At 38.1% G+C, this 12,535-nt stretch overlaps 1 protein-coding gene across 2 annotated transcripts in view; it reads left to right on the top strand.

Annotated features, from left to right (window-relative positions):
- The window catches only part of LOC306855361 (tetratricopeptide repeat protein 17), a gene marked incomplete at its 5' end in the record, with an annotated part of 30,108 nt that extends 19,714 nt beyond the window's left edge, over positions 1 to 10,394 (top strand). The window contains 6 exons of one of the 2 annotated variants that reach the window (XM_079394010.1): positions 6,439 to 6,559; positions 6,647 to 6,806; positions 6,910 to 6,993; positions 8,688 to 8,807; positions 8,906 to 9,049; positions 9,136 to 10,394. In XM_079394010.1, coding sequence (XP_079250136.1) covers positions 6,439 to 6,559; positions 6,647 to 6,806; positions 6,910 to 6,993; positions 8,688 to 8,807; positions 8,906 to 9,049; positions 9,136 to 9,267 — 761 coding nt within the window. In that variant the 3' untranslated portion in view covers positions 9,268 to 10,394. The remainder of the gene's footprint in view (positions 1 to 6,438; positions 6,560 to 6,646; positions 6,807 to 6,909; positions 6,994 to 8,687; positions 8,808 to 8,905; positions 9,050 to 9,135) is intronic. The other variant, XM_079394011.1, reaches the window with a different exon arrangement.
- Positions 10,395 to 12,535: the final 2,141 nt, after the last annotated feature.

Genomic DNA, 12,535 nt, shown 5'->3' with positions numbered 1-12,535 from the left:
TGACCAGGTTTGCACACACTGCTAGGGCTGGGTATCGTTCAAAAATTTTCGATACAGATACCGATACCTTGAGTTCGATACCGGTTCGTGAACGATACTTTTTTTCGATACCAGTTTTATGAAATCAGTTTTAATAAGATTACATTATCTCAAAAAACTATTTTTTAATGTTGATATTTATACAGACTCAAAGCCTCATCTCCTGAGCCACTGCACAAAGGAACAAAATATATCCAACACAATAAATAAATACAATTTTTTAATAAAGTTCCAATTGTTTTCAGTTTACACATCTGTTAGGCTACGTTTACATTAGTGTGTGTTCATTTTAAAACACATCATCATTTCTAGGTTGTTAAAGACTTCAAGAAATTTAACATCTTCATCCACTTTCATAAGTGGGTGTTTTATTTTCTTTCACCATATATTTTATTGTTATTAAATTCTGGTGTAGTATGTCTAATTATTTGAATGCATAAAAACAACTTAGTTTATTTAAATTTATTCTTAAAATAGCCTTATGAAAGGTTTTATTTTTCCTCAGAAATTCTGTGTTCTGTATCTGGTTTTCAAATGAAGACATAAAACATTAATTTAATTTCTTTAAATGAATGAAAATCAAAGTTTATTTATTTTGGTTTACTATTAAAATTAAAAAATGGAATAACTTGTGTGATCATTACTAAAAAAAATTTATAAAGTTTTAATAATTTTAATAGTAGCCTAGTAGTAGCAGTATGTACTGTCCGCTGAACAATATTAATTTATTTCTGCCGCAGTGTCTTCCAAGTTAAACCAAACTTTTATTTTGATGGGTTGCCTGGAATACCTTTACAGTTCTGTGTGTATATGATATGACCTTAGTTTTACTCAAATCAAACGGTAAAATGCTCATTAATTGACTCTCACAACAGTTCTGGAGATGTTGTTCACGTGTTTATGTCCTCATTTAGTGAGACGGCAGATGCTGAAATCACCGCGAGCTTCAGTCTGTGTTTAGTAAACAAACCGCGCGATATAGAGAGCAGACTGCTCCGTACGATCACGAACTCGATACCCAGCCCTACACACTGCAGCAGGGATTTTGGCCCACTCCTCCATACAGGTCTTCTCCAGATCTTTCAGGTTTTGGGGCAGTTGCTGGGCAACACGGAGTTTCATCTCCCTCCACATTTACATTTTCTGTTGGGTTCGGGTCTGGAGACTGGCTAGGCCACTCCAGGACTTTTAAATGCTTCTTACGGAGCCACTCCTTAGTTGCCCTTGCTGTGTGTTTGGGGTCATTGTCATGCTGGAAGACCCAGCCACGACCCATCTTCAATGCTCTTACTGAGGGAAGGAGGTTGTTGCCCAAAATCTTGCGATACATGGCCCCATCCATCCTCCCCTCAATACGGTGCAGTCGTCCTGTCCCCTTTGCAGAAACGCAGCCCCAAAGCATGATGTTTCCACCCCCATGCTTCACGGTTGGGATGGTGTTCTTGGGATTGTACTCATCCTTCTTCCTCCAAACACAGCGAGTGGAGTTTATACCAAAAAGTTCTATTTTGGTCTCATCTGACCACATGACCTTCTCCCATGCCTCCTCTGGATCATCCAGATGGTCTTTGGCAAACTTCAGACGGGCCTGGACATGTGCTGGCTTGAGCAGGGGGACCTTGCGCGCGTTGCAGGATTTTAATCCATGACGGTGTAGTGTGTCACTAATGGTAACCGTTGAGACTGTGGTCCCATCTCTCTTCAGGTCATTGACCAGGTCCTCCCGTGTAGTTCTAGGCTGATCCCTCACCTTTCTCAGGATCACTGATACTCCACGAGGCGAGATCTTGCATGGAGCCCCAGTCCGAGGGAGATTGACAGTCATCTTGAATTTCTTCCATTTTCTAATAATTGCACCAACAGTTGTTGCCTATTGTCCTGTAGCCCATCCCAGCCTTGTGCAGGTCTACAATTTTGTCCCTAGTGTCCTTAGACAGCTCTTTGGTCTTGCCCATGAGAGAGACAGAGAGAGACAGAGACAATTCAGCTTATGTTTTTTTTTTTTTCCCCCTCTGTGTTTGTTGCACATTTTGATGCCTTGATGACAGGGGTAAGGGGCCCCTATATAAAGCACTGTGGCTTCCCACTCAAATTTAGATGCAGTGTTTTCCATGGTGGATTTGAACAAAACCAAAACTAGGAACAGTTTGACTCTGGATGGAACACTATTATCTATCATGACAGTGCTTTATGTGGGAGTCCTCTACCTCTGTCTTCAGGCATCAAAATGTGCAACAAACATTTACAACAGAAAAAAAGAAACGCAAGCTGAAATGTGTACTCTCTGTCTCTCTCACACACACAAATACACAGCTTGACATATATGCTCAGGGTAAGTACTATAATCCTACTGTATATGTGTACAGTATGTACATTGAGTACTGCTGTTCAGTTGGCTCATTTGGGGCAAAATTAATTTTTATTTTTGATACATTTTTATTTTTTAAATACATAAATCTTTTTGTTTTATTAGAATGAATTTGTCTTTCATCAGATTTACCAGTTATCATTTCTATTTGTGCTGGTCAATTATGAACTAGCAAAAACTTGGGTGCTGCAAATATTTGAGTGACTCCTCCCCTTTGAGTGGCCCCTCCCCTAATCTCACTCCAAACTTTCGCTATGACTTGAGAGCCCTGATGATTCATCAGTCAAAGCATCTCTATCTGCATGCTATTAATTTGTAGTCTTATCGGATGCATTTGTCCATATAAGGGATTTTCTGGAAAATAATTAATACTTCTATAAGTCTCACTTGTGAAAAAGGCATTATAGTACATGAGTGTTTAATGCTCCATAATACTCGCATGGCATCATTTTGGGTAAAATAGAAAAAATAATAAAGTACTTTGTAACGCAGTAACTTTTAGTTTTTCAGCAAGCTACTTTTTTACTCTTACTTGAGTCATATTATTTTTCAGTACTTTTACTTGTACTCAAGTAAATTATTCCTTAAGTAGCAATACTTAAGCACAATTTCTTAGTACTCTTTCCACCACTGATTATAGTGAAAATTTTCTTAGGGATAAAAATCTAACTCTGCTCTAAATTAGGGAGCCCTTTTACATTACTATAAGGTTACAATTAACAACAGAGCCCAAACTTAAATTCAATTACAACCCGAATTCCGGAAATGTTGGGATGTTTTTTAAATTTGAATAAAATGACAACTAAAAGAATTTAAAATCACATGAGCCAATATTTTATTCACAATAGAACATAGATAACATAACAAATGTTTATTATTAGGGAAGTCGTGGCCTAATGGTTAGAGAGTCGGACTTGTAATCCAAAGGTTGCGGGTTCGAGTCCCCGGCCGGCAGGGATTGTAGGTGGGGGGAGTGAATGTCCAGCGCTCTCTCCACCCTCAATACCACGACTGAGGTGCCCTTGAGCAAGGCACCGAACCCCCAACTGCTCCCCGGGCACCGCAGCATAAATGGCTGCCCGCTGCTCCGGGTGTGTGTTCACGGTGTGTGTGTGTGTTCACTGCTGTGTGTGTGCACGTTGGATGGGTTAAATGCAGAGCACGAATTCCGAGTATGGGTCACCATACTTGGCTGAATGTCACTTCACACTTATTTTACAATTTTATGCACAAAATGAGCATTTCAAATTTGATGCCTGCTACAGGTCTCAAAATAGTTGTGATGGGGGGCATGTTTACCATGGTGTAGCATCTCCTCCTCTTTTCAAAACAGTTTGATGATGTCTGGGCATCAAGGTTATAAGTTTCTGGAGTTTTGGTGTTGGAATCTTGTCCCATTCTTGCCTGATATAGGTTTCCAGCTGCTTAAGAGTTTGTGGCCGTCTTTGACGTATTTTTTGTTTAATGATGCGCCAAATGTTCTCTATAGGTGAAAGATCTGGACTGCAGGCAGGCCAATTCAGCACCCGCACTCTTCTACTACGAAGCCATGCTGTTGTAATCATAGATGCAAACTCCTCACCAACTCACTTTTTTTTTTTTTTAGATCAAAATAGGTCACCTATGAGATTTGCTTAGATCCAATGAGAAAGTGCTTTTTATGAGGCTGGGGTCTTTCAATGGTACTTGGGATCTTACAAGGATAAATAAAGAACTGGGGCTGGTTGTAGACTGGTCATAACTTTTTATATTCAGTTATGAAAAGGTAGTGGTCTTATTTGTATTGGAAATGTAAGACTGATAACCACTTGGCAACTGCTATTGTTTTCTTTAGTATTTTCTTTACTCTTTACTAAACTATGTCTAAAAAGGGTAATATTGTATGTATTTTAGGTCTGAGATGTGGGTAAAGTTAAGAGAGATGGGGCAAACATTTTGCATTTTAGGTCAGTATTGCTATCTAATTAGCCAATATTGTCTTAAATAGCCTGCATAGCATTTCATCTTTATAACATGGGATTTTGACCAAATATATTCAATCTTGATTTTTGTAAAATGTTGCAACAAGATGATATTTCTTATTTATTTAGTGAAAATGTTCAGTTTTTGACACATAAGATGATACATTTTTTTAAAGTAACTACAAATGAGCATGTAAAACTAATATATAAAAAAAAAAAAAAAAAAATGAATAAATACATAAAACTCCATGTGGAGCATGCCCCGGTTCTGATCTTTTTCCCCCTTACCTGTTTGCATCTTTGTGTAATAGCTGCAGTATGTGGGTTTGCATTGTCCTGCTGAAATGCACAAGGTCTTCCCTGAAATAGACGTCGTCTAGAGGGGAGCATATGATGCTCTGAAAACTTTATATACCTTTCAGCATTCATAGTGCCTTCCAAAACATGCAAGCTGCCCATTCCGTATGCACTTATGCACCCCATTCATCAGAGATGCTGGCTTTTGAACTGAATGCTGATAACACGCTTGAAGGTCTCCCTCCTCTTTAGGCCGGAGGACATGGCGTCCATGATTTTCAACAATGTCAAATTTGGACTCGTCTGACCATAGAACACTTTTTTTGAAACAGTCCATTTTAAATGAGCCTGGGCCCACAGGACACGACGGCGATTCTGGACTATGTTCACATATGGCTTCCTTTTTGCATGATGGAGCTTTAGTTGGCATCTGCAGATGGCACAACGGATTGAGTTTACCGACAGTGGCTTCTGGAAGTATTCCTGGGCCCATTTAGTAATGTCAATGACCGAATCATGCCGATGAGTGATGCAGTGTTGTCTTCGGCCTTGTCCCTTACACACAGAGATTTCTCTAGTTTCTCTGAATCGTTTAATGATGACATGCACTATAGATGATGAGATTTGCAAAGCCTTTGCAATTTGACGTTGAGGAACGTTGTATTCCACAATCTTTTTACACACTCTTTCACAGATTGGAGAGCCTCTGACCATCTTTACTTCTGAAAGACTCTGCCTCTCTAAGACATCCCTTTTATAGCTAATCATGTTACAGATCTGATGTCAATTAACTTAATTAGTTACTAGATGTTCTCCCAGCTGAATCTTTTTAAAATTTCTTGCTTTTTCAGCCCTTTGTTACCCCCGTGCCAACTTTTTTGAGACCTGTAGCAGGCATCAAATTTGAAATAGCTCATTTAGTGGATAAAAGTGTAAAATATCTCCGTTTAAACATTTATGTTTTCTATGTTGTATTGTGAATAAAATATTAGCTCATGTGCTGTGAAAGTTTTCATTTTATTCAAATTTAAAAAACATCCCAACATTTCCGGAATTCGGGTTATACTATTTATTTTTAACTAATAATTAACACTCAAATAAAAAAATTGTATGCAAACATGTAAATTAACTTCTAAATGATATTATTTCTATTTGTTGTTGAAATATGATCATTTACAGAGTGGTTGTCAATTTATTTAAACATACATTAAATAATTAAGATATCACTAACTACTAAAGTAAAATATGAAGTATATAGTCTAATATTTTGCAAAATGCTCTTCACTAGACTTCATTTCTCTAGCAAAAAAACGAGCTGTGGACAGGACTCTGATGACTTGCCTGAGGTAAATGAAATACTACGTGACATTTTATTTACAAGCTGTTTTGAAACGCTAATTGAGCAATTACGTGAGGGGTGTGATGTTAGTTCATGTTTATTTCATGTTAAAACTATTAGTAAAGAAGAAGGGGATGATCACGCTCACTTGCGCTCCACGCTGCCGTCAAAACTGAGGCATTTATACAGCGATCTGTCTCACCACATCAAAGAGTGTCAAAACGGTATTTATTGTCTGAATTTCTTGAAAAAATGGAATTTGTTGCGTACCTGTGTACTGAACCGAAAGACCCTTACCGAACATTTTCAGTGCGAATACGTGTACCGTTACACCCCTAGTTTGTTATCAATAACAATACTGACACCAAGATGGTTCTGCTAGCACTGCAGCTGTGAAAGGCACCATGACATCATAATATTTTATGTGTCTTTAGAGAGATGGAAGGACTACAGCAGTCTGGGTTGGCCTGGTCCAGAGGAATGTCAGCGCACGCGTCGTGTGGACCTCACAACTGTGGCTAGTACCTGGCTGGCTGTGTCCGCCAAGAACATAGAGTAGGATATCATTCTTAGAGTCATTCTGTCTGAATGCTTTCATAGTGGGTTCTTTTCCACTAACATATGACTCTGAACTCCTCACAGTATCACAGAGCATATAGACTTTGCCACACCGCTTCAGGAGCCAGCAGTGGAGCCGGTGTGTAATGCCAATCTCCCTGCCAGTATGCACACTCTGGACCATCTGAGCGGAGTGGCCAACCGCGGAGGCATTCACTATACTGGAGAGAGTCAACTCAGAGAGGTGCTGTTTTTTTTATCTCTTATTTACAGCCGTGATTCTGCTGATCTGAAAAGTTCTTATGTTTGTGAATGGCTTTTTTTTTCTCATCTCACCCTCGTCACAGGTTTTGCAGAATCTGGGAAAAGATACATTTCCCTCACAGTCTTTTGAACAAGTGGGAACACGTATTGCAAAGGTTTTGGAAAAGGTATTACACTGAGTGTTGTCTGTTCTAAGAATGTAACTACAAGCGTAGTCACATGCTCTTTAAAGTGCCCCATTATGCCATTTTTAAGGTTGCTAGTATTGTTTTATGAGTCTCCTAAAACAGGTTTACATGCATCCAAGGTCAAAAATCACTTTAGTTTTCTCAAAAAATAGCTTTAATTTGACCTCATTTCTAAGTGATTCCTAAACGACTCGTGCGAAGCAGTTCAAAGAATCAGTCTCTCTAAACCCCTCCTTTCCGTGAGCCCTCGCTGCTGTGATTGGTCAGATGGTGCAGTCCTTTGTGATTGGTCTACCGCGTACAGCGTGAATGACAGCCCATGGGTGGACAATATGCAAATGTTACTTCGTGACGTACAGCCGTAACACAATAAATTTGAATTCCTAACGACTCGTTAAGGAGATTGCGAGCCGACTTTTTTTTTTTTTTTTTGATAGATAATAACTTTATATATCGTGCACATTCGGCTTCACAACTTTGCAGAAAGTTTATGTTCACATACTGCTACATGACACACTGCATGAAAGGTAATATTCGAAAAGGCATCATAACCCTTCTGTTGGGTTAAAAAATTAGTCTTTTTTTATCTAAATGAAATGCTGATTTGGTGCTCATTGTTGATTATGTAATAAAAACAGTTGCACTGCTTAGTATTTTTGTGGAAACCAGTATTTTTTAAAGGATTCTATGATAAATGGAATAAAGTAGATTAGAAAAAAATAGAATAAAGTACAAAAGAACAGCACTTATTGAAATGGATATCTTTAATAATTCTATAACTGTATTTACTTTCTTTTGATTAATTTAATGCATCCTTGCTGAATAAACTTTTTTACTGATCCCAAACTTTTAAAAGGTGCTGTAGATGATATGTTTGCTTTATCCATTGTGAAAAAAAAAATATATATAAAAATATATATTCTGGGGCAGTCGTGGCCTAATGGATAGAGAGTTGGATTTGTAACCCGAAGGTCGTGGGTTTGAGTCTCAGGTCCGGCAGGGATTGTAGGTGGGGGGGGAGTGAATAACCAACACTCTCTCCACCCTCAATACCACGACTGAGGTGAGACCCTTGAGCAAGGCACCGAATCCCCAACTGCTCCCCAGGCGCCGCAGCATTGGCTGCCCACTGCTCCGGGTGTATGTTCACTACTGAGTGTACACTTGGATGTGTTAAATGCAGAGCACAGATTCCGAGTATGGGTCACCATACTTGGCCACACACCACTTCCCTTTCCCTTTCTTGTATACATGTTAATTGGACTAAAATGATATCTACTTAAATAGGTAATGTTATTTTTAACATAAGAGTGGCGCAGCTATTTGGAACTTGAATGTGCGTGGCCTTCAGTTATTTTACCTGTTCAAAAACAGTCTATGCTGTTTGATATTGCAAACTGGTATTTGTTATCATAATTCATTTTTGTAAACTCATGGTTTGTAGCACCAATAGATATAGTTTTTACTTTATAGTTATTTACCTTTAGCGACTAATGAATCCGAAGGTGGATACTAGGACTGACAGACAGACTATTCAAAAACCCAAACTGATGATAAAACTGTGCATGTAAACATACTGTTTGTATTTCTAGCTGAGAACAACTCAATGGAAAGTTTATCAGTGAGTAATAGATTGTTCCATTTCATGATCTGGGTGATCATTTATCTATTAGAATCAGACGTCCTGGGTTCTGTCCAGCATGGCAGCATTGTACTGGAGGGTGAAAGGTCAGGGAAAGAGAGCCATCGACTGCCTCCGCCAGGCTCTGAATTACGCTCCTCACCACATGAAGGTTCAGCTCGTTCTTCTACTACATTTAGTCTCCATTGGTTGGCCTGTACAAAAGCAAATCTTACTGCAAGATATGAATGTTTGTTTCTGTTGTGTTAGGATGTGCCTCTCATCAGCCTTGCCAACATCTTCCAAAATGCGAGGCTGTGGGAGGACGCCCTGACTGTGGCACGCATGGCAGTGGAAATTGCTCCTCACTTTGTGGTTAACCATTTTACTCTGGCAAATGTTTATATAGCTATGGTAAGTGATTTTATGAGGTCTTATGAGGGATATTATTGATGTTAAGTGATGACTGTTTTTAATACATACTTAATATCTCTTCATAGGAGGAGTTTGAGAAGGCCATGCATTGGTACCAGTCGACACTAAAACTCCAGCCAGAATTTGGGCCAGCCAAAGATCGTCTGCGCACCATCCAGTGCTACCTCCTCTCCAAGAGGGACCGGCGAGCTCCCTGAGGACACAACACACACACACACACACACACACAACATTAACATGCTCCTTAATCTTAACTGTCGGTGAGGAACACAGTGTTTGTCTATCTGTTGTCTTAATTTCATAAATATAGACCATATCATTACTGTTTATAAGGTTGGCGTTCAGTTGAGCTATGAAAACGGTTTCCCTTTTTTCTGATCTTTACGAAACTTTTATGATGTTGTTTTATGGCTTAAGGGTTGTTTATTTCTATAAAACATCTTGATATTCCTATAAAGGGATATTTTGGCTGGGGTCGAGATTCAATGTTTGAATGTGTCTGACTATTTGAATGCTATTTTTTTTTAACAATAATCCCAATAATACAATGCATCTTTTAATCTCACCATATCCATATGTCCCTCTCTCTCAGCAATAGCTGCTAGGTGTATAAAGGGTGTCTTAAAATGTTATTCAGAATACAGATTGTTAAAAGAAACACTGTAGTCTTTTACTTTACACCATTCTCAGATTTAGTTATGTCTAATGGTAATAGTTCAGGCTGTTGTATGCACTACTTGTATCTGCCATCAGAACAGGCTGAAGCATTTGGTACATTCTCCTGTTGCTTTTTATTTTTAGCTAAAAATATCCAGTTCTGCAAACATGTGGAATGGAGAATTTCCCCTGATGGTTTACTGTACTGCTTTCAAATTTAGCTGACATGGAATAAATCATTAGCGTTCAGGCTGAAGACAGAGTCACTGCAAATATCAGTAGCAAAAATGTGTTTTTGAGATTTTAATGTGTTTTCCTTTCAGTTTTCAAAAGGGACCTTCAATCAGATTGTTTTGCTCAAAGATATAAAATACACTTCCATTCACTTTACTTTGCACAGCTGAGCTATTGAATCTGATCTGATCTGTACTGTTCTATTTATTAATAGATATTTAATATTTAGAAAGTCAAGATAAACATTTCTGTGTCTATAGTTTATATGAAAACACACAGGTTCCACCGAAATTAAAGTGGACATGCGGTTTATGATTGTTTTCTGATGATTTTAATTAAACTTGAATCTCAGTTCAGAACTGTTAAGCGTAAAATATAATTTGTGCTAATGTGTCTCTTTTAAAGGATCTCAACAACCTTGTGAATGGGTCACAATAAAAAAAAATAAAACAAATCATCAAATCAAGCCCCTCGAAAAACGTTTAATGTATAAAAATGGTTATTGGGATACAGGATGGATACGTTTCACTTTTTAATATATACTTACAGGGTCATTTTCATTGGCTGTAGCGGTTGATGCTATAATTCACGCTGTCCTGTTTTTGACCACAAGGTGGCTGTGAAGCCTCATGACTTTCAATACATAAAGACATGCCATGATAATAAACATGCAGACAAAGGATATTTACTATAAGATATAATGTACTGTATAATGAAAAAAAAATCATATTTATCCATGTTAATGGCTATCGCTTTATAATTAACAGTTATAGGTTGTAATTGTGCCTATAAAATGCACTTTTTACACTTTAAAGTTTTCACTTCTCAGCAATCAAATACGTAAATATTAAAATAAATATTTATACAAAATAAAAAAATATAATCATGATTACTTATACAGAATATTTAGGCTTTTTTTTGCTACTACGAAATATGCTAGCAGCACCACATCAGCAAATGGACTTTATAAAAATAGACCTCGACAGATCGACACTCCAATAGTAACACCAAGTCTAGTTGAGTGCCACACTTACAGGAGAGCCCCCACCTACCCAGCCCCATCAAATCCGTTTTACCCAGAGCCCCGCCCCCTCTCTTTGTCAGCTGAATTAATTTGATACTATTTTAGAATTTCTGCGTTTCCCAGGGAAACCTAATGACGTCAATGCGGGTCAATAGCACAGTGATAGGCTGGTGGCGGGGAAAGCTGTGCTCTCCACCAACAGAAATGACACCGCTGTATCCAAGCCCTAGTGTCCATTAAATTAAGCATAAAGAGAGTGTGTGTGTGTGTATATATATATATATATATATATATATATATATATAAATATGAATTAATGAATATAAAGGAAGAAAAACACGTTTTAAAAATACACTACAGTTTGCTTTATTACACAAACTCGTGGTAAAACACTGATTATATCATTATATTTTGTCAGCAAATTTAGGTAAATTCTTACCGTGAACGTCTTCATTCACAGCGTCGCGTTCTCGTGTCTGTCTGTGAAAAACAAGTCTGTGGGATGCCAGCCCTCTTTAACTTCTCAAGAACCAATTTCAACCCCCTCCGCCAAAGATATGGGAAAGCTGCTACTTTCTCCAGGTATTTCTCTTCATTGAAAACAGCGAGGAGCTCATTCACGCAGTGGTCCAAAAGAGCTCGTCTGTCTGTGTGCTCCGTCTCGTCCAGATCACTGTGAGTGATGTTTGATTTCTTGCTGTTTCAGTTCTCAACTCATTTGGAACTTTATTTTGACTTCGGATCGCTTTTAAAGCGATGAAGCTATAGGTGCTAACTCCACAGAGTTAGTTTGCTTGTGGTTGTATATTGTACAGGGATGTGTAGCCTATACAGAGTCCTGATCAAACTAGATCGGTGTTTTGCAGCATTACAGCCACTTAAAGTCTCACGCTTCAGTTTGTCCGTTGTATTGAGTCTTTATAATTACTTTTTATTTATCTCGATACTTGGTAGAGCGTTAGCAGATTATTTGTGCTTGATATTATGCGGCTGTTTAAATCCGATGTGGTCACGATTCGCGCTATTGTAACGTTTATGAATCGCACTGACATCTCACAACAAACATTACACGTCCACTCGACGAGCAGGTCAAGTCCAAATTGCGTCGGTCGGTCCAGGACCATATCTGGACCATATCTACACCACCTGCACATTCTGGACTCTAACTACGACGTCCCTTGGATGTAGATGTGAGGTTCAATATTTGAATGTCTTGCGAAGGGTTTTCTTGGACGTCTGAACGTGCAGAACAAGTTCAGGAAATCGACATAACGTTTTATACAAATGAACACGACAAAGCAAAACTATGACTTCTGATTTAAATATCACATGTAGCCTACTTTTATGAAAAATGTAGGTGTTAAAATAATGTCATATTTAAATGTTTAAAAACATAGGCCTAATTAAAGTACCTTAATGTGACCATATAAAATCTTGCAATCTTATATGGATTTTTTATTTATTTATTTATTTATTTATAAATAAATAAATAAACAGTCAATAACACAGGGAAATATCTCAAGGACACAACGAGGTATTTAAAAAAAACT

The sequence above is a fragment of the Barbus barbus genome (genome assembly GCF_936440315.1).
Source record: "Barbus barbus genome assembly, chromosome: 1".
Lineage (NCBI taxonomy): Eukaryota > Metazoa > Chordata > Actinopteri > Cypriniformes > Cyprinidae > Barbus > Barbus barbus.
This window is presented reverse-complemented; position numbering and strand designations above follow the sequence as displayed.